This window comes from Mus musculus, chromosome 18 (genome assembly GCF_000001635.26).
Source record: "Mus musculus strain C57BL/6J chromosome 18, GRCm38.p6 C57BL/6J".
Lineage (NCBI taxonomy): Eukaryota > Metazoa > Chordata > Mammalia > Rodentia > Muridae > Mus > Mus musculus.
The window spans coordinates 21,293,435-21,315,191 of NC_000084.6; the positions used below are offsets into that span (position 1 = coordinate 21,293,435).

A 21,757-nucleotide genomic window follows, 5' to 3' on the forward strand; every position below is an offset into this window, starting at 1 on the left:
CAGTGATACATGAAGAAGCCTCCCTCTGAAAGCATATATGCATCTCTATACCAATCTTAGACATGCATATAAACTATGAGGCAATACACATGTAATACCTATATGCTATTGCATTATATTGCATTAATGCCCCAAATAAGCAGATACATAGACTACTTCCTCCACGAGGAACAAAGCTTTTCTCAATACTACAATTATAATAGGGGATTGCACAGTATGGGGCTAATGAATTACTATTACAGGATACATTGGAGGTGGGTTATATCTATTTTTCCTTCGTGAAAAACGACAAATGAAAGAAATGAAGAGATCTAACCAAGATTGTATAGCTACAAAACAATAGTTATTGACTCCAAATTCATCACTAAACATCATTTTTCGATCCCTGAGCTTGTATATGCACCCTCTGTATTCTAAATGGACTTCCAGGAAGAAATGAAGCCATAAAGTGTGTGTGTGTATTATGGGGCAGTATCTATATGCTGTTGATTTAGCAAAACACACATGTGCATGTGCACACCCCCTACCCCCGCTGCCCACACCAATCACAGAGTACTTATATGAATTTCAGAGACAAAACATGGATTTAGCAGGATCTCCGACAATTATAAGCAGGTATTACTGAGATGCACTTGGGTTCTATATATGAAGGGTTTTCCAGAGAAAATCAACTACAGGCTGAAGACTCACTCTAAATGTGGGTGGCACTGCACTAGGGCCTGGGATTAGCCTGAAAACAAAAGGAACCAGGAGAAAGCCATCTGGGTGTCCAGGATCTTTTCCTCCTGCATCCTGATTTGTAGGGATGTGAGTGAGCGGCTGCCACAAGCTCTTCCTTCTTCCCATGGTGACTAGCACACCTCAGAATGTGAGCCCAAATCAACCTCTCCCTCCTTAAGCCACTTCTTGTTGGACACCAGATAGAGTGACTAATACAACAAGGTAGGAGACTAAAGCTGTCTTATTTACCTGTCTCCAACTTGATCAACTTTTTTCTTCTCTCCATCACTGAAGACAGCCTAGGACTTCCTTTTCCTTTTGGAAGACAAAGCCTTGAACTATTTTTTACCATCTTGTACCAGTATTACTCAAACCCAGGTGTGTGTTTAAAAGCAAGGACAACACTTAACAAGATAATTATTTAAAACATGTTCTGCTTGAGCCATGGCTAGGATGGAAGGATTTCTCTCCTGTGGTGACCATGCCTGTGATAGATGGAAGCTGCTCTTGACCTATCCACCTTAAGTCATCCTTCACCCACTAAATTCAAGTAACTCATACGTGTATTGTTTTCTCCCAGATCTTTCTAAAACATACTGGGCAGGGACACAGAGATGGGGATAAACAAAGGGAACAAGGAAAGTGTTGACACATGCTAAGGGGTGAAAGTCTCCAGCATTTGAGTGATACTTTTTGTACCTTAAGAAATTCTGTGTGTGCTCTGGGGCTGGCTCTGGAATGAGCCCAGGGCCTTTTACATGCTGGGTAAGTGCTCTATCACTGAACCACACTCCCAGCCACTAATTCTTTGTTTGGTCAAAACTTTGGTGGATAAAGGGGCTTGACACAAATGGCTGCCAACCTGAGTCCAAGCCGCAGAACCCACACAAGAAGGATGAAAGGCCAGATCTAATACCATTGACAGCATCCTCTGACTTCTATGCACTAGGCATGCCCTGTCACAAAATAATATTGTCGTCTTTAAAATCTGGAATTTTTCAAATTCTAAAAGTCTTCTGGTTAAAAAAGAAAAGTACAAAATGCTATATTCCAATGTGTTCTGTTTGCTTCAGAACTTGTAACAGAATGATCAATAAAGCCATTTGAACACTAAGGGAAACTGAATGGGCACTTTATTCAGGGTGTGAGGAGGCAGAAGCATGGATTTCAGGATATGAGGAAAAGGTACAAAGTTTATAACAACTCGAGGACTTGCTCATGCTTCTTTAAAATAAATATTGAAGGCTGGTGAAAAGGCTCCACGGCTAAAGGTACCTGCTGCCAAGTCTGATGTCCCGAGTTTGATCTCCTAAACACAAAAGGTGGAAGGAGAGAACCAAATTCTACAAGCTGTCCTCTGACTTCCACACTCATACCGTGGTGCAAGCATGCATACACACACACACACACACACACACACACACACACACAAACAAACACATACCACACACAAATAAATGTGATTAAAAATAATATGAAACACTGGGAATCAAGCACAGATTCTACTAGAGCTTTTGAAATGATATAACAGTGTATTTTAAAATATCAATATTTACAATATGTTGTATATTTTTTGCATTTAAAACAAGAATGAAAAGTTTTAAAGAACAAGTTTAGAATGTGCTTAGGATATGTGAGTTCTTAAAGGAAAAAAGAGAGAAAGAGAGGAAGGAAGGGAGGAAGGAGGAGGAGGAAGTGGGGAGGGAAGATAACTTAGAGCTAGATGTTTAAGACTTTTTGCAAGATGAAGTAGAAGATAGCTCCCCACAGCCCCAGCTTTGAGCATGGACTGCTGGAGTAGAGCAGGAGTTAATATTCTCTGTCCTCTTCCTGCTTCTGAGTGAACTCATGGAATCCGATCCTACAGAGAACTTACAAGACGAAAACCATTTAAGATACCTGACAGTCAGCGAGTCAGTAAAGGGCTGGCTTCTGCTGATCATAGCCATCCTATCAAACTCTCAGGAAGAACAACTACAGGCTTCTCCTTCGGATTCTCCAGAAAGACTCGGAAGGCAAAACTAGGAAGTCTCACCAATTTTCTATTTACCTCTCAAGGATAAATTTCTTCATTGGAGAGCAGGTAGGATGGTTTGGTTGATAAAGGCACTTGCTGGATAGTCTGAAGACCTGAAATCCATCCCCAAGACCCACATGGTAGCTGGAGAGAACTGACTCCCATGAGTTGTCCTCCAACATGCACATGTACATTCTGGTATGTAAGCCTGTACAAGCAAGCAAGCGCACACGCACATGCACACGCACACACACATATGAATAAATTATTTTAAAATGTTACCATAGGACATATCAAATTAAATGCATCTAATTGGCCTGGCTCATGCATAGAAAATTCTTCATGTACTGTCAAGTTAATACTTTTTTAATACTAGCTGTACAAAGGAGTCATTTGAACAAATAAGAACATGAGCCCCACATGGCACTTGTTTCCTTCTCTCTCTGGGCTTTCTCCCTCGGTAACCTCCCTTCTTCCCTTCCCAGCCCTTCCTTTGGGAAGCAAAAACACATCTAAATATGATGGATGACGCCAGCACTTAATTCGGTGTCTACACCGTTTTAAAAATATTGACTTTCTGGTCCTTAAGCTTTCAGAGACAGTGAGGCTATTTAGAGCAGAAGTCAGACCTGGCACTTCCCACTCCCTTCTCTCAGGAGGAGGCAGCACAGCCTGCACCCAGGGGCACAAAGGCTGCTGGAAATCCCACTGCTCATTTTGACTCTTTTGTTCAACCTCTGAATCTATGCTCCCCAAATCCTTAAAGCAAGGCTACTGAGGAGCGAAGACAATGTGTGCAACACGTGGATTTATACGTGTGTGCAACAGGTGGTCAGTGAGCAACACCAATGAACTCCAACTTTCTAATGTTCTTCCAGGACTCTTTAAAGGCAGCCCCGATTCTTCCACTTAGCATGATGTCAGTTTGGGGCATGGTTTTCTATTTCTTTCTGGTTTCCTTTAAAACAAATGATTTGGAAAATAACTACTTTTCATGTCTGTGCATGCATCCGTGTCTGTAAAATGTTCCTGTAGCATTAAAACTGGCTAAAACACACATACAAGATTAGACTTTACAAATCCTGAGAATTTACCTATGGCTTCTGAAAGTATGGCAGCAATGTCCTTAGCCTGTCCTCAACACTGTAGTGAACAAAGTTTATGGAAGGAATTTATGATTTGGCTCTTTTAAAGTCTATCCAAATTGAATTGTTAAAATGACATGTCCCCTGTCCCCATCCGATTAAAAACTTAAGAAGTAAACACAGAGTCCTACTATAGTAAGGACTGGGCCCAGTGGTATTCTCACAATGCTTATGTTTACATGAGTAAAGCCTTTGGTCTCTAGAGCAAAGACAATTGTATCACAAGTTTTAAAGGGACTCCTGTGCATTCAGCAAGCCAGGAATGCATTCTCACTCCCAAAACAAATCTATGTACAGAAATGCTCATTATCTCAGAAATTACAAATAACAGCAAGAAGGAAGAGGAGGAGAAGCAGCAGCAGCAGCAGCAACTTAATGTCCATCAACAGAGGAACGGATAGATATGTACTATAGCTATTCCCAAGGAATAGCATGCAGATATTAAAGTCTGCTAATAAAAGGGAGGTGGGACTGGTTAATGAAGAAATCAGGTATAAGGCAGTACAGGTTACAAGTAGGAACCTAGTGTGCTGAAGTTAATGCTCAAATTGTAATCACAAGAGGAATTTACAACAAAGAACAAGAATTCCATATGTTGATCAAATCCATCCCAGGCCTTGAAAGGGCAGTGGTAAGACTCACAGCCTACATCCTAATTTGAAAAGAAGTGTGGGGTGAGCTCTGGGCTGATTTGGATCCTTTAGTGAGCGACAGGGGTAGGGAAGTGGAGAATGAGACTTTAAAGCTATGTCTGAGGCTGATACACAGCCTCTTTGCACTTTGAGTTGGAAGAACCCTGGGTGATTTTCACATGGACCACACCAATGCTCTCTTGTCTAGCTAAGAAGTTTTGGCAGAGTTTGCAGAGATGAGGGAAGGTCTGGAAATGGAAAGGTAAAGACTCACAATCTGCCAAAACATACAATTTTGCACAGTGGAGGAGGAAATGAAACTGCGAACACACACACACACACACACACACACGTTTGCACAACACACTTTGCCAAGCAGAAATCCTTCAATGTTCCATCTGTCCTTCCCTGGATTCAACAGTGTTACCGTCACACACTTCATTCCTAGTTTAAAAACCAGTTTATTCCCAGGGTCCACCCCAACCCCCACCACCACAGACAAGAGCAGCAAGCATGCCAATGTTCCCCAGCTTTAAAAACTTTCCTTGATGTTAATTCTCTTGTCAGGGTTTCTAATGTCTAACTTTACTTCACAGACAAAAAATAGAACGGGAATTTTGTGGTGGCATTTATACGTCTCAGGTGAAACACTCTTACTCTAGAAAACGAGGAATGGAGCAAGTGCCTGTCACAGGAAAAAATAACATCCTTCTGCTCAGACCTATTTTGATCTGGCTTGCGTGTGGGCACAGCTCTCTCTATGTGCCTGCCTGCTGCCAACCTGCTGCCCCACTACCCTACAGCCGAACAGACTTCTTCCTACAATCTGCAGTCCCATGAAGTTAAACCTGATAAACATACAGTGTATTTTTATACAGACACAATTTAAACGACCCCCCTCCAATGTCACAACTCTCAAGTTCAAAGGTGTTCACTTGACTGCCAGTAGCAAATCTACATATTTGTTTGCAGATGTCACAGTGCAGAATAATCAGTGTGTGTGTGTGTGTGTGTGTGTGTGTGGTGGGGGGTGTGCTCTTGGCTTGTTTTCTTGAGGTCAGTTTCAGGAAATACTGGCATTTCTTGGTTCAAAGCTCAGATTGCAAATCAATACGTTTTAGTGGCTTAAAATATTTTTTTCTAAGCTGGAAGAGCGCTAAGCTAATAATTAACCTTAAGCATACCATCACTTCTGCAAAAGACATTTTCTGTACACAGCCCCAAATCACTCGTTGTTGGGTTAAACAGAATAGACGAGCTGTAGTAAAAGGTCACCAAGAAAGGAGATCCTTTTCATTGGGTCACCTGGGAGCTTTTCCTCTGAAATCTGCAGGGAAGGCCAGTTGGAGAGAGCACCCCAAGCAAGATACCACCCAGAGTCCAATTATTTTCGTCAGAAAGTTGTCTAAGATAACTTCAGGATTCCCAGATTGAGTAATTCTTGCGTCCAAGATTACTATCTATAGGTTTCCACGATGTAAGGTGTCTTTATTTACTGCACTGCAAGGGTTGTGATGTGCACCTCTCCAGCGGCGAGGGCTGCTGCTGGGGGGAGTGGAGAGCAACGCGCCAGAGCTGCGGCAGCCTCTTGGGCCAACTAGACGGCTAGGGGTGAGCTCTGACCGCCCCCCCCCAAGTTCTCGCCCGCCCCCGCCACCGGTCCCACCCTTCCTGGCACCCGTGCGTCCCGCAGGCACTCACCGCTGTCCAGCCGCGCGATCTGGGGCAGCCGGTAGGTGCTGACCAGCAGGTCGAGCGGCATGGCCACTGGGCTCCACTTCACATCCTTGAGGCTGCAACCCAACGAGGGAGCCGGGTCCATCTTCCCCGCCTCCTCCTGCCCCGCGCTCCCGCGCTCGCGCCACCGCTGGCTGGCTGGCGGCTCCGTACTCCCGCCGCGGGCAGCCGGACAGCGAGGCACAGCGGCGGGGACGCCGGCGCCCGGCTTCAGTGGCCACACCGAGGCATGGCTGGCGCCCCGCGCCCTCAAGCCAGGGGAGCACTGCAGGCGGCCGGGCTGGTTGCGGCGGCTCCCGCTCCGCCTCCGCCTCCCTTGGCCCCGGCTCTGCAATTGCGGCGGCCAGCCGCCCGCCTCCTCCTCCTCGGCCCTCTCCTAGCCTCCGCCTCGAGCCCAGTGTGAGGTGGAGCCGCGGGTCCGAGGAACGCCATAGCAGCGCTCCCGGCACTGACTAATCAACAAGGTGCAAGCGACGCCTGCGCAGCCCGCCCCGGCACCGCCTCCGCACCCGCCTCCCTGTCGGAGACTCCGCCTCCCCGGAGTATAGGCTCCGCCTCCCCAGAGAGGCCTTGCCTCTTTGACTCTGTCTCCGCCCCCACGACGCTAGCTCCACTCCGCTGGTACGCAGGCTTCGCTTCCCAGGAACTCTGACTCCACCTTCACTAGCTCCGCCTCCCTTTCAGTAGGATGGGATTTCCACATGTCCCACCCCCACATGACCATACCTTCTTCTAGCTCCTCCTTTCTCCACCTAGCCCCGCCTCCCCCACTTCAATCTCCCTCATGCACCGCCTCTCATAGCTCCGCCCCCTTCAGGCTCCGCCTCCCGCAATTCACTAGCTAGGCGCTCTGCCTCCCTTCTAGGCGGCTCCGGGGACTGCGGTACCCGCTCGGCTGCGCTCCGCAAGCTTTGGCTCTCGCTCCCCCGTCCGACCGCTCCGGCGCCCTGCAGCCTCACTCCGCAGGTCCTTCCCAGAGCCCGAGGTGCAGTCCTCTTCGCGGTGGGCAGTGACGAACTCTGATGTTGCCTCTGGCAGCTGCAAGTTGTCCACCTTTTAGTGACCGGTACAGGGAAGAGCCTGCTGGAGGCCGCTGTGGAGCCAGCCTTCTGAGGTGCTTCCCATCCAACCCCACGACCCAGATCAGCTGGAAGTTTCTGTGACCAGCCCAAGTGTGGCTGCGAGGCAGAATGCATAAGAGCCCAAAACACAGAAAGATGCTGAGTGTCACTGTCCAGAAGGCCACCCTCCTCCGACGCTCAGTGGGAAAGGGCAGAGAGGTTTTCTTCTAAGAACCAGGGGTACATTCCCTTTCCTAAACATGCTACCAGAACTTTGCGGGATGTCACAAAATGGCACAGCTCTTGGGAGAGCATTTCTAGCATTCAACCTACAGGTTATTTGCCATAATAATGTTGTCCACAGTTTTGAAATAGGGGTTTGCTAGTTGCCAGCAGAGCTCAGACAATAGAAGAGGGTGAGAGGTTCCTAATTTTTGTCACACATTTGTCTTGTGTGTTCCATTTTCTTTCATATGAAGTTAAACTAGAAGAGGCGAGCAGTTGATGAAGTGAACATGTCCCATCAACACCAACACGTTCCGGTTCTCAGTGCCCCGGGGCCCTGCAAAGATCCCATTGCCTCTTAGCTTGGCTTAAGAAAAGTCTGTTCGCATAAGCAAGCCAGAACATGAGCTTTTGAGGAAAACTACAAGCAATTCTTCCTCATACTTCCTCTCCGGGACTCTCACTTTAGAATATTGTTTATATTATCTACTAAATTCTTCTGTTCAACTTTTTCATTCTGTGACATCATGTTAATTTTTTTCACTCATGAAGAAAAAAAGCTACATCAAAGATACTTAAAGTTCTGAGATTCACTCACATGTTTCAAAACCACACCGTTCTGAGTACCAGCTACTTTTTCTAAATATCTTCATCATTTCTGAAAATAAAGCTTAGAGTCAAAAAGAAAGATGACAGAAAATATCCCAGGTTGGGTAAGGTCAGGTGTCCTTCATTTGTCCATTAATTAGACCCTAAATCCTTATGTGATGAGCTTATTTAAAACAATACAAAACATCACTTTCTGTTTCTATTATACTCTCCTTAAAAGCTCTCTCCCAAAAAGGACTGGTGACCTATGATCTAGAGACAAGACAAAATGTAAAAAGATTAATATAATCAGATTTGTTTTTAAATCAATAAAGGTCTTACATTAAATTTGCTCTTCTTGCTGACCTGGCAGAAAACATTTCATTTCTATCCTAAACATTTAAGGGAAGAAGTTTTAATGAGCCAATTCCTGGTAAGTTTCTCATCCAGAAGAAATCCTTAAGAAACATTAAGTTCATGAGATGGAGTTTTGGTAAGAGTAAGAAAATATCAACCGAACTGCCAATATTCCATGTTTTGAGGATTATTAAACCAACACAGGGTATGTAGAATCACAGGAACAGGATTCAGGATCGTAAATGATTCCCTGGAATCCGTGTGCTGAGAGGGATGAGACAGGCTGGTACAAAGGGAGTGAGTTTTCTCAATTGCTTGTTCACAGTCAGCTATAGATCGAACTGCTGGTCTGTGCTTTCCCCTCTTCTCACTACTGCACTTGACTACAGATAGAGCAAGACAAAGCCCACCTACCCCGGAACTCCCCAAATGTGCTTTAGGTTGGGCCTACAAGCTCACTTCGGGGTCTATCTATCTTGGTAATGGAAGACCCCAGCATGCTGGACTTCTACAGAATTAAAACACTCTGCACTTGCATATTATTTGAGTCCAGGGTATCATTCTTCAACGCATCACGGACCCTTACAGCGTGAGGGGATTGGGGGAGCCATTCAGAGATGGTGCAAAGGTTGAGACTGATGAGAGGCCTTTAGGTTATTTGGGATGGGGTCCCCGGAGAAGGATAAACTGTGGAACCCTGGCTTCTTTTTCTTCTCTTTTGCTTCTTAGATGTGATGAAGGGAACAGTCAGCTCCACCTCAGAGAGGCCCCAAAGCAAAGAATCCAACCTATTATGGACACATCAGAAACTTTAAAAGTGTGAGTCAACTGTAAGCAGATTCCTCTGAAGTACTTGTAATAAAGGAAGTCTTATTAGCACAGTGGTGAAGTGTCCAGGAGATTCGTTATAAACATGTATTTGTTTAATTAATAAGGAGAGAGAGAGAGAGAGACAGAGACAGAGACAGAGACAGAGACAGAGAGACAGAGAGAGAGAATGCACCACACGTGTACAGGTGGCCATAGAGGCTAGATTTGTAAGCTGCCTGATATGGGTGCTCAGAACCAAACTCGGGTCCTCTAGAAGCATATGAGTATTCTTAACTTCTGAGCCATCTCTCCAGGCAAATAACATATTCTTGGATAAATAAAAATATCAATTTGCCAGTGAGAGGACCCAATGGATAAAGACATTTGCTGCCAAGCTTGCTAACCAGAGTTCAGTCTCTGGGATCTGCATGGGTTGCTACCTCATGTCGTTCTCATGTCGGCTTTCCCTACTAGAAACCAAGCAGCTGTGGCACAGACGTGTTAGATTGCCCTCTGTTTCCCCAACTCCTACCACCATGCTTGGTAGAGGAAACGTGATAAATGATTGTTGAATTGACCATTCAGTAGTCTGAATCAGCACATTTTGTTTTACCTCAGAGGTCACCACATCTCCATCATAAACCATCCATCAAGTCTAGAGAGTATCAAGATTTTTAAGATCCAAACACATATGGCCAATGTTCCTTGACATTGATCTGAAAACTGGAGCCCACTGCCACTGAGATATGCTATTCATCACAAAGTAGAGATTGTGTTTATTGACTGCAATTGTGATCATTATTGGCATTGTTTACTGTTACTGTGACTTTGTCTCTTGAAAGCAGCAGTTCTCACTCTGTGGGTCATGATCCCCTTGGGAGGGTCAAATGATCCTTTCCCAAAAGTCACCTAAGACCATCTGTTCCAAAGGGTGTCTTTGTTAGTGTTCATAACACCTAACGGATAGTAGGTAACCCAGATAGACAGTATCTGTAGGTGTATAAAGGGAATATATATCTCCCAAATGGACACCAAGAATTTTACTTTTGTAATCTGCTTTTCATCCCTTTTGATACAGGCTATGACTTTTCTAAGTAGATCATTGGATAACACAAATGTTACAGTGCTATTGGAGGATCATGAAGAGAAACATCACAAACAGCTGTTCATGTACGTGGACATCAAAGGAAAAGTTGTCTGCATCGATTCTCTCCTTCCAAAGTCCTGAGGATAGAACTCAAGTTTGAGGCTTGGTGGCAAAGGCCTTAAAACACTGAGCTATTTCTCTACCTTTTAAAGCATGGTTTTAGGTAAGATATCCCTGGTGTGCGTTTTACTATTTATAGTTGCTCAAAGCAGATGCCATTAGGTTGAATGTTATAGAAGCTTCAAGAAATCAGAAATGAAATGGAGATGACAAGAATTAAATTGTTGAGTTTATCAAAATCATTACATATATGTATTATGATTATGCATATGTATGATGCCATATATTGTAAGTTCTAGTTTGTGAAGAAGTGGGTCTTTGTGGAAGGTACTTTTACTGCAAGCAAGCATAAGAACTCAGTTGAAGACTCTGTAGTTTTGGGAATTATACAAGACTTTCCGGTGGCATGGTTAAGAGGGCAGAGGTTGTCTGCATAGTCCTAAAGCTTCAATAATTGCTCTTTAAATGAAGCGAAATTATTGAATAATTATTCACTTTGCATGTAAATGAATTGGTTTTTTTTAAAGGACCTGTTGTTATTTTTACTTTTGCAGTACTGGGAAACAAACTGGGGGTCTTGTGCATGTCAAGGCAAACTGGCCAATCCAATAAATTGTTTTTAAAATATATTTAAAGAAACGGTTAGTTTATATACTGTATCTGTAATAAAATACATTATCTTAGTTTGTTTTACACTTCGAAGAGTTTGTAGTTGATATCATAATTTAGATTTTCCCCCAATAAATTTATGTATTTAATGTCACAAGCTAAAGGCACAAGACATTTCATTTTGCTTTTATTAGTACCAAAATACAAAGATTCTCTTATTAAACTACTAGTGTCAAAAAAAAATCTTCTTAGCTGGTGTGTGAGTCTGCAGCTCTGCTGACTCAAAGCTTCAGGAAAGTTCTGTATCGTGGCAGTTATATAACTTCCAGTTAAGTCTCTCCCTAGAAAGATGATAAGATTTTTAGCTCTCTGCTACAACAGCCTCCCAGAAAGGCCCATCCCACCAGCATCCTTAAGTTTCACATTTCTACTTGGTCTCCCAGAGAGTGGTGAGAGGAGACAGAGTGGTGCCCAATGCCTCTGCTGGATACCAGCATACACTGGTGAAATGAACACATTGTCCTTTGCCCTTCTCAGAGTTGGGTGTGACACGACAGGGTTACTTCAGATGACAGAAGATCACACTAAACTTTTCTAGTGGATTTTCTACTCATTCCCAAAGCTATGTCTTAAAGATTTATGCCTATTCCTACCTAGAAAACAAATGAAAAATTTCCCCATCAGAGTATTTTTAATTTCATTTAATTTTTGTGGTGCGGTGAACCAATGTGGTTTTTATATGTTGATATCATAAAATATTTAAGCATTAAAGAATTCAATAGAGAAAATTGTGTGCTACAATTCTATTACCCTAACTTAACTATTTACCACTATTTGAATTGGCATATATGCTACTTTTGTGGTGTGCGTATATATGTATGTATGTATACATGTATGTATGTATATACAATGTGTATCTCTGCTTAATTCAGACCAAAGCTTAATAAAACATTGACGCTCATTTCTCATTTAGCAATGTATAGTGAATATTTTCTGTGTTATTATATATCTCAAAATGTGCCATTAAAATGACTATGTAGTATTTTATCATATATAATTTATTACTCTTTCTGACTGACATTTTAAAGATTTATTATATTTCAATTATTAATAATCACTTCATAACTTTTCTGTAGGCAAATTTTGGGGTAGAGTTAAGACTTTTGCCTCCTTACTAGAAGTTCCTGAGTGGTGAATTATTAGAATGTATAAATGTTTTTAAAGGCTTTTTATACCATTAATTTATAAAGCTTTATTTATAGTACTTTGAAACTGAGTTTACATTATTATTTTTTTCAATGTTTGCAAAATGCAGAGAGGCATTTTTCAAAATATTTGGACAAATGGGGGATATAATATAGCTCAGTGAGACAGAGAACTCATTTCAGTGCTCAACAATAAGTGCCTACTCACTGCTCAGGGACACAGTGAGTGCTCAGGGACACAATGAGTGTATACTCAGTGCTCAGTGATACAGTGAGTGCATACTTAGTGCTCAGTGACACAGTGAGTGCATACTTAGTGCTCAGTGATACAGTGAGTGTATACTCTGTGCTCAGGGACACAGTGAGTGCACACTCAGTGCTCAGTGACACAGTGAGTGCATACTCAGTGCTCAGGGACACAGTGAGTGCATACTCGGTGCTCAGTGATACAGTAAGTGCATACTCAGTGCTCAGTGATACAGTGAGTGCATACTTAGTGCTCAGTGATACAGTGAGTGCATACTTAGTGCTCAGTGACACAGTGAGTGCATACTCAGTGCTCAGGAACACAGTGAGTGCACATTCAGTGCTCAGTGATACAGTAAGTGCATACTCGGTGCTCAGTGACACAGTGAGTGCATACTTAGTGCTCAGTGATACAGTGAGTGTATACTCTGTGCTCAGGGACACAGTGAGTGCACACTCAGTGCTCAGTGACACAGTGAGTGCATACTCAGTGCTCAGGGACACAGTGAGTGCATACTCGGTGCTCAGTGATACAGTAAGTGCATACTCAGTGCTCAGTGATACAGTGAGTGCATACTCAGTGCTCAGTGATACAGTGAGTGCATACTTAGTGCTCAGTGATACAGTGAGTGCATACTCAGTGCTCAGGGACACAGTGAGTGGGTACTCAGCATGCTCTGTCCCCATGTTTGAGTCTCAGAACTCTCTTCTCACCACTGTGAACATCTGGTAACCAGCAGTAACATCTAAGTATAGTGGTTCTTTAAAGGGCAAACACTCTTAATGAGGACTGAGGTCATGGGTCAGTGGAGAAACTGAGCTCTGTCCCTGGACCCTGCACTAGTTACTTTTCTATTGCTGATGAGTCCACCATGATCAGACAACTTGTAGAAGAATGGTTGAGTGTGGTGAAGGCAATAGCGGTCAGCCATGCTGCTGCTGTAGCAGCTAAAAGCTCATAGCTTGAACCAAAACTTCAAAGCAGAGAGTGAATTAGAAATCTTTAAAATCTCAAATCCTGCTTCTTGTGACACACTTCCTACAGCAAGGGCACACCTCCTAGATTCACCCAAACAGTACCAAAAACTGAAGAGAGAGAGAGAGAGAGAGAGAGAGAGAGAGAGAGAGAGAGAGAGAGAATAAATAAAGAAATCAATATAATAAAACAGATTCCATGCCTTTAAATAAAGAGAATAATTAATAAGAACCACGAGTCTGGATACGTTCTTCCTACATTTTATATTGCTCTGTGTGAGCCTAGCCTTTAACAGCTAAGCCTTTTCTCCAGCCCCACATTTTAAAAGAACACATATAAGTAGAAAAATAAGATAAAAATGAAACATACGGGGGAATAGTAAGAACCATCACATGTTAAGAACAACTAGGGAACATTTACATAGAGCCATGAGAATTCTGTTGTTTTTCACACCTCTGTCCAGGCCTGTGTTTGTATTTTCTCCACAAAATAGCCCTGAGGTTGACATTTTTCCTTTCTTGACTTCATTGGTAAGAAACATGTCCTCAATTTCCCTACATCCTTACCATTAAATCCTACGGGAAGATAAATACCTATGAGGAGGTATCTAGCTTGAGCTGATGGCTGCTCACAGACCCCTGGCATTTAATCAGGCACTGGGGAGTCATGGGGGCAGAGCCCATTGAGTTTCACTTTGCTCTAACTGCTCTGCTAATGTACTGGAAGATGTGCCATTAACGTGATTGTGAAAATTCTCCTTGGGTCCTGTTGACGGCTCTGACATATACATAAGCACCATCTTTGCATGCCTTCCACAAACTCCCAGCCAAACTCTATTTTGATACATATCTCAAGCACTACCTCAGATGCTTAAAATTTAACTTTTTCATGACTTCAATGGTAGTAAAAATGTAAAATCCTATTTACCTTTCCAAATTTTTTCTCATTATATTGCTGAATAATTTAGAGTCTCACTTACTCTTGGGACTACTGGCCCTTTAACAAGGACTCAAGTCATTTTTAAAAAGTTGATACAATGAGAATGACCTCTCTAAACACAATACAAATTTGTGAATAACAGAAAATCTGATTTTTTACCTTGTTTTCTAATATCACAAATGATTTATACCTTTCAGTTAATAAGAGTAAATATACTGAGTAGAAAATATTTACTATGTTCAAATTTATCAGTGACATTTCTAATTTGTCAGAGTTTAATAAGAGAAGATGAAAGCATTCAAAGCTGTTGAAACAGCAGTCAGATTTGTTCTATTGTTGATGTATTTATTACAGCAACTAATACCCTTCCAAAAGGGAAACAGACAATAATGTGACTTTATCCTTTGATTAATTTTAAAGTATGCTTTGATTAAATTGGCACATTAATGCTCATAGCTCATTACCTACTCTTTATCCATCTATCAATCTACCCACTTATCACTAAGTATTTATAATATTCGTTTATGCGAGGTACCCTCCAAGCCAGTGGGGACAGAAAAATGCACACATGGGATAGCCAGAAACATTATAATTACAACCCAGTGAGGGCAATGGTAGAGGTAAGAAGGGTGGTATTTGGGAATTGCAAAGGGGAGATTCCTGCTTGCTAAGAATTAGGAATGTAAACCAACCTCTTTGGAGAAGACAGCCTGCTAGAGAATTCTACTACCATTCAAGGCTCCAGATCATGATAAGGCAGGAGAAGAAGGCTAGAGCAGCCCACACAATGAGAGGATTACTGCAGTCAGTTTGGTCTTGATGTGTCTTGAGGTCTGAGGTAGGGAGTATTGAGATGAGTAAGAGAACTAGAGAGTATTCAGATAACAAAGTGGTATGTCTGTCCTGTGAAGGGACATCACTCTTGTCAGAAAAGACCTGGAATAGATGGTCTACAGTGAAAGCAAGGGCTACTGGAATTACCAGTATTGTGACGAGGTTACCAAGGTCAGGTCTGGATTTGAAGAGGTTGAGCCTGAAAGGATGGAGGACAAGTCAGGGCAGGAGGAAAATCTGATGACAGATCACAGAGGGTTTAGCAGGGACAATACATTCTCAGACGTGTAAACGAGGGAACAGATCTAACATACTCAGAAAGGAGCTGAAAATCTCAGAACTAATTCATTCCTGTCATGGGTGATTTGATTCTCCTAAAATGATCAAGACTTTATTGGAACAGGCAAATCCAACTGTAAGACGTCCAATGTGTGTAGACATGTAGGTAGTACACATGAACATATATAAAGACTGAATTAAAAAATTAACATTGAACTACTATATTCATCTATAATAAGTCAGACTAGAAGTGAAACAAAGTGACTTTGAAGAGACAGATTAACTTTTGTGGACAGTCTCATCACCTGGTAGAGTCTTAAGTACTAAGCAGCCTGGTTTGTCTCAGCCTGGTACTATTCAATTGACTTTATCCTGTGACATGCCTGACTAGCAATGAGAATCCTTTATGAATTTCTTGTTTGGGGTCCTGATAGTGATGATCCCATTAGCAGATGGAAGAAAGGAAGAGCCTACTGAATATGTGATGGGGAAGAGAGAGAATGGACTGAATGTGGACATTTTAAATCTGAGTCACCTGTGAAATACATCAGACAGACAGCTGGAAAGACCACGATAGAACTGGGAGTCAAAATGTGGAGAGTGGTGCATATTTTGTAGCCAAAAATCACAGGAGTGATTCACCAGTTGGCATCTGTGAGGAGCAGCAGCAGCACCAGCAGCAGGTGGTATCATCTAGTGTCTTACAGCTCTCACAGAACTAGGATCCTGCGACATCTTAACTCTACAAATGACAGAAAGTCAGGGCGCCTCAGTCATTGGCAGAGGGTGTCACTGCAGATGTAGGCTCTGGGATTGCTCAGATACTGGCAGTGGCTGATAGTACAGTTCTAGACTGTGGTATCTAGGACCCCTGATCTTTACTGCCATTGCCGCTGCTTCCGGTGTTATCATTGTAAGTGCTGTGGCTTTTGCTTCAACTCTTACTACCATGCCACTCCTCTGTATTTCTGTCTAAGACAGTGCCCTAGCTCCAACCATTCAGTTGTGGCCCCCAGCTTTCCGCTGCTGCCACAGTCAAGGTGACACTCTTCCTGTGTCCCCCCACCCCCCACTGCCCACCGCCCCACTTCTGCAGGTCTGGTGCTCTCCTTGGCTCCCCCTTTTACTGAGCTGCCAAGCCAGTAATGTTGCTGCTTGTGCAGCTCAGCCTGCCAGTTGCGTGTTCAGTTGTCTTTGCTTCTAGTGCCGCTTTCTTGGTGCCACCAGCTCAGCCTGCTCTGCTAAAAGCAGGTGAGAAAAGACCACCGGAGAGTTTTCTATGAACCTGACGTTGCTGCACCAGGAGAGACAACACAGGAACATATCTCCTATTTGGCTCAGCAAGGGAACCAACAGCCTGCTTAAGTGTTTGGAGAAAGGGTGTTTGCAACAAACAAGCTTTAATACAAATGAAGGTTCCTGTTCGAGCCAATCATGCCACTGTGCCCTTGCACCCACCAGTCACAGTAGTCCCTCTGCAGGGCCATCAAGGGAATTGCGCCCCCTCTTGGTTGGATGGAAACGGTTGCCAAGAACGTTAGACCTAAATTGTTTGAAACAGTCCTTGCTGGGTGATTATAAGCTCTCTGGAGTAAGTGGTCTAATAACCACGGAGCTTCACTGAGCTCTCTAAAAAAGTGTTCAAATTGGGCAGTGCCAGTATAAATGTGGGTCATCTGGCTGTTTGACTGGTAGCCCTTTTGCTCAAGGCGGCAAGAACAGTAAGGGGGAGTCCAGTAGCTGCGGATCACGAAGTCAAATCACCCATCACCCAATATCTTTGCCTACTTAAAGGAAACGAGATACCAGAAGAAGTACTTCCGTTAAGAATTTATCACTGGCTAATAATGATTTTAGAAGTCTGTTAAAAGTTTTTAACACCTGCCTAGTGCCTCAGAAGAGATGGCTGTCCCTCATCTGTCTGCATCAGTTACTATTTTCTCTTTGCTATGACAAAACCAAATTAAGGAAGGAGAAGATCATTTTGGCTCCTAGCCCACCTACATAAGAAGGACACAGAGGCAGGAGAGTGAGGCAGCTGGCCACGTTGCATCTACAGAGAGGAAGGGCAATCTGAATGCTGGCTCTTGGCTTTTCCCCCTCTATTGCACCCAGGATTCCAGTTCACAGGACAGTGCTGCCCAGAGTTAGGGAGACTATTCCCACCTCGATTAGCTCAGACTGGAAACTCTCTCCCAGACACCCAGAGGTTTGTCTCTTCCGTTATTCTACATCCCGTCAAGTTAACAATCTCCATCATCCATGAAGGATCAGACTACTTGTCATCTTAAAAGTAGATACTGTTTCCTAAAAAAGAAACATATTGCAAAGAGAATCATGATGAATGATAAAATCACAGGGAAGAAACTATTTAGGGGTCACTGGGTAGTGGGAAAGACTCATCAGATACCACCCAGAATAGTGGAAAATCTGTGGGTGAATCAAAGTATAAAAAGTCAGAATGGATTAAAACACAGTTTGGTTCTTGGGACTAGCTATGATCAAAGTAGAAAAGAATCATCAAAGAAATAAGAATCAATCTGTGACACCTTTATGCCTTCCTCTTCCATACATATTTCTGTGCCTTAAAAATTCTGCTGGGTTCATCTTATACTGCTTATGTATATGAAGCTATGTGTATATGTATATTTCTTGGTCAGAAATAATTTAGACCCTCATTATAGCAGTTTGGGTAGTACATTTCTCAGTGACATTGCCACACACTATAAAGATCTGAAATTTTATCCATGTGTTACTCACAACTCAGCCTACTACCACAATTTTATGGAAGTTGTCAAAAGGCAAAGCACGCCCAGACTGGAGACAACAGTGGACTTCTCTTGGCACTGTGGGTGGTAAAGCTTCATAATGCCATCAGTTTCTTCAGCCCATCAATTTCATACCTCTGTCTTCTGTCTCCAGCCTAGCAAAGATGGTCCAGGGCTGCCAGTGCTTCTGCTTACAGGACCAGCAGAGCTGCTAGAGATCCAGAGAGTCTGTCTACCATTAGGCACACTCAATGTTTTCTCTGCTTTTAGAAACATTTATCCTCTCTCTGTTTCTATCCTCTTTGTCCTCTCTTTCTTCTCTTCTCTCGTCTTTCTTCTCTTCTCTTCTCTTCTCTTCTCTTCTCTTCTCTTCTCTTCTCTTCTCTTCTCTTCTCTTCTCTCCTCCTCCTCCTCCTCGTCCTCGTCCTCGTCCTCCTCGTCCTCCTCCTCCTCCTCCTCCTCCTCCTCCTCCTCCTCCTCCTCCTCCTTCTTCTTCTTCTTCTTCTTCTTCATGTATGCATGTATGTTTTTATCTGGGCACAGTCATAGCATGGTTTGCAAGTGGAGGTCAGAGAACAATTTATGGGAGTTGATTCTCTCCTTCCACCATGTGGTCCCCAGGGATGGAACTTGGATTGCCAGGCATGGCATCTTTATGTTCTAAGCCATTTTACCATCCTGCCTTCTCGGTTTTTATGTGCACCTTAATCTCTCAGTTAAGTGGTTGTCATAGGAAAGTTGTTAATAGTCACTGAAGTAATTATTTGAAAGAATACTAACATCAGATATTGTTTAGATCACCTTTGTAGAGAATTATTTAAAAGAGACATCTGTTTTGAGTTTTACACTGCATAGGAAAATACTTCAATTATAGATAGTCCTAAGAGCAAAAATGAGTACTACTCTGTTCTGATTTTTTACAGTTTAAAACACCATGATTAGTCAACAAAAATTTAAATAATTTGATCTTGTGGATGGTCCCACAGATCTGAATGGTGAAGAGTGAAGTTACCCTTGAAAGCATGTGGAGGAAGGAAGATATGACGAGAGACTTGGTAGATCACGCCTAAGCAAAGCTGCTGCCTCTTCATCCTCCTCCCCCTCCTCCTCTTCCTCCTCTTCTTCTAACATTAAGAGTAGGCTGAATGTCAAGGGTATGATGAAATTGGAGCTCTCAAACCATGTTGCCCCACATGTAAACATGCCTAACTTTCTTGTCCATCCTACTTTCAGTGATGCTTTAAATGCGTACCTAGCAATTTAATACTGAAGAAAATATCCTAAGCAAATCATCCTAACTGTAGAAAAAAAGTTTTATGCACAAATAAGTTGGGCCCAGAAATGTATTTATAATAGCATACAATTTTAAGATTGCTTCTTGAAGTTGAGGAGTTCTACCATGGCGTGATAAATCACTTCATAGACCATGGAAAGACATCATTACTAACTTCTCCTCTGAAGAATAAATTATTGCTACCCCTAGACAATTGAAATATTGGTGTCATGCATCTTCCCGGGGTCTTTTCCATGGCATTTAGTTATATGATTCACACTTGGCTATATATAAGGAACAGAATGTTCAGTTGTTTCTTGTTTTCATTTTAAGGGTAATTTCCTAGTACAGGAAAACTCAGCTGAGGGGAGAGAGGTGAACTCTGGGCATCTCTACCAAGTCAGTTAATATTGAAGAAACCTCCCCCAAATTAGTCTAAGAATAATAAAAAGAAGTTTTATTAACAAGTCAAACTCCGGCAGGTACTCATGAATGTGTTCAATTCTTGATTATAATAAATAAATCACTAGCTGGGCGTAGTGGCGCACGCCTTTAATCCCAGCACTCTGGAGGCAGAGGCAGGGGAATTTCTGAGTTCAAGGCCAGCCTGGTCTACAGAGTGAGTTCCAGGACAGCCAGTGCTATACAGAGAAACCCTGTCTCCAAAAAAACAAAAAACAAAAAACAAAACAAAAGAAGACAAAACAAAAATAAATCACTATCAAATTTATTCAGCACTACAATATTTTATAGTTCTAAATCAAGAAGAATTAGTAACGTCAAACTTCTTTCATGTTGATAAACTGGTTTTTAAGTTTTATTTTTAATATACAACTATCTGACATTACTTGCACTTAACACAATTACATAAAACTGTTATTAAGGAGGTAGGATGCCATTGGCCAATTGTTCCCTATTTGCCTGCCCCTAAACATGTCAGTCAGTGAGATTAACTGAGGAACTGGGAGGCAGATGACAAGAGCATGTCCCTACGCTTTCCTTAAAATGCAAACATGAAATCCTTTTGGAGCTTTCAGAATTTTGTTAAATTAAATGTTGCCTCTAGGTTTGTGTAATGTCAAAAACAAAACAAAACAAAACAAAACAAATACCACATCTGGAGGAAAGATGGCGGGGATTTAAGAAAGCATGCGACTTTTGCATATTAGTAAAAATAGTATCTAGAAATAGGGTTAATAACATTCTCTTTGTTGGTAAATCTTTTGGATGCTAACATGCACATTGATGCACTTAAATTAGTTTTATCTGAAATCAGCACTCTTGGATGTCACAGATGTGCCGGTGAGATTTAGTGCCTTTGGTTTTTTAGGGAAGGCCCCCAGTGAGTAGTTACCCTTCCCTTTTCTGGATTAAAGAAACAGAGAAAATTACAACCAGTTCAGCATTTTGGGCAGTGTTTTCTAAATTTATATGATCAAGGCATAAACGAAGAACTGCAAAAGGAAATAGTAATGATCTGTGGGGGTGAATTCATCTCAGACTTCCAGGGAGTAACAAGGACGGTCACTCTAGTACACTCTGCCACCTTTCCCATTAAAGTGAACCAGCAACTTAAAGACAGGGTAGGAGCTGAGAGGGAAAACTTCAAGAGGGAAAGAGGATGGGGAAGGCCATGAAGGAACAGAGGAGACAAAAGGGAGCGGTGGGGGAGAGACTATTGGACCCGACTGAACTGTGCAGGCCATAGGCAAGAGGGACAGTGGAGGGACAGGGCTTCCCTACTGTAACTGTCACATCATGCTCCCCAGTCCCACTCATCTCTCCAGCCCTTAGTATAGTTGATTAATTAAGTTATTATTTATTTATTCTGGCTTTATTCCCTTTCCTCCTCTCCTCCCAGTTCCTTCCCACTCCTTCCTCCCCATCCACTCTTTCTCTGTTTTCCCTCAGAAAAGGGATCTCCACCAAACATGGCATATCAAGTCGCAGTGAGACTAGGCACGTCTCACACTGAGGCTGGGTGAGGCAATCCAGTAGGAGGACAAGGCTCCCTGAGGGTGGCAAAAGTGTCAGACACAGTCCCTTGCCATTAGGGGGGTCTCACGAACCATCAAGCTACACAACCGTAACAAATTCAGAGGGCCAGGTTATACCCATTCAGGCTTCCT

At 42.7% G+C, this 21,757-nt stretch overlaps 1 protein-coding gene across 1 annotated transcript in view; it reads right to left on the bottom strand.

Annotated features, from left to right (window-relative positions):
* Garem1 (GRB2 associated regulator of MAPK1 subtype 1) overlaps positions 1-6,705 on the bottom strand; it is a 172,798-nt gene extending 166,093 nt beyond the window's left edge. The window contains exon 1 of the mRNA NM_001033445.2: positions 6,216-6,705. Coding sequence (NP_001028617.2) covers positions 6,216-6,336 — 121 coding nt within the window. The 5' untranslated portion in view covers positions 6,337-6,705. The remainder of the gene's footprint in view (positions 1-6,215) is intronic.
* Between the last annotated feature and the right edge of the window lie 15,052 nt (positions 6,706-21,757).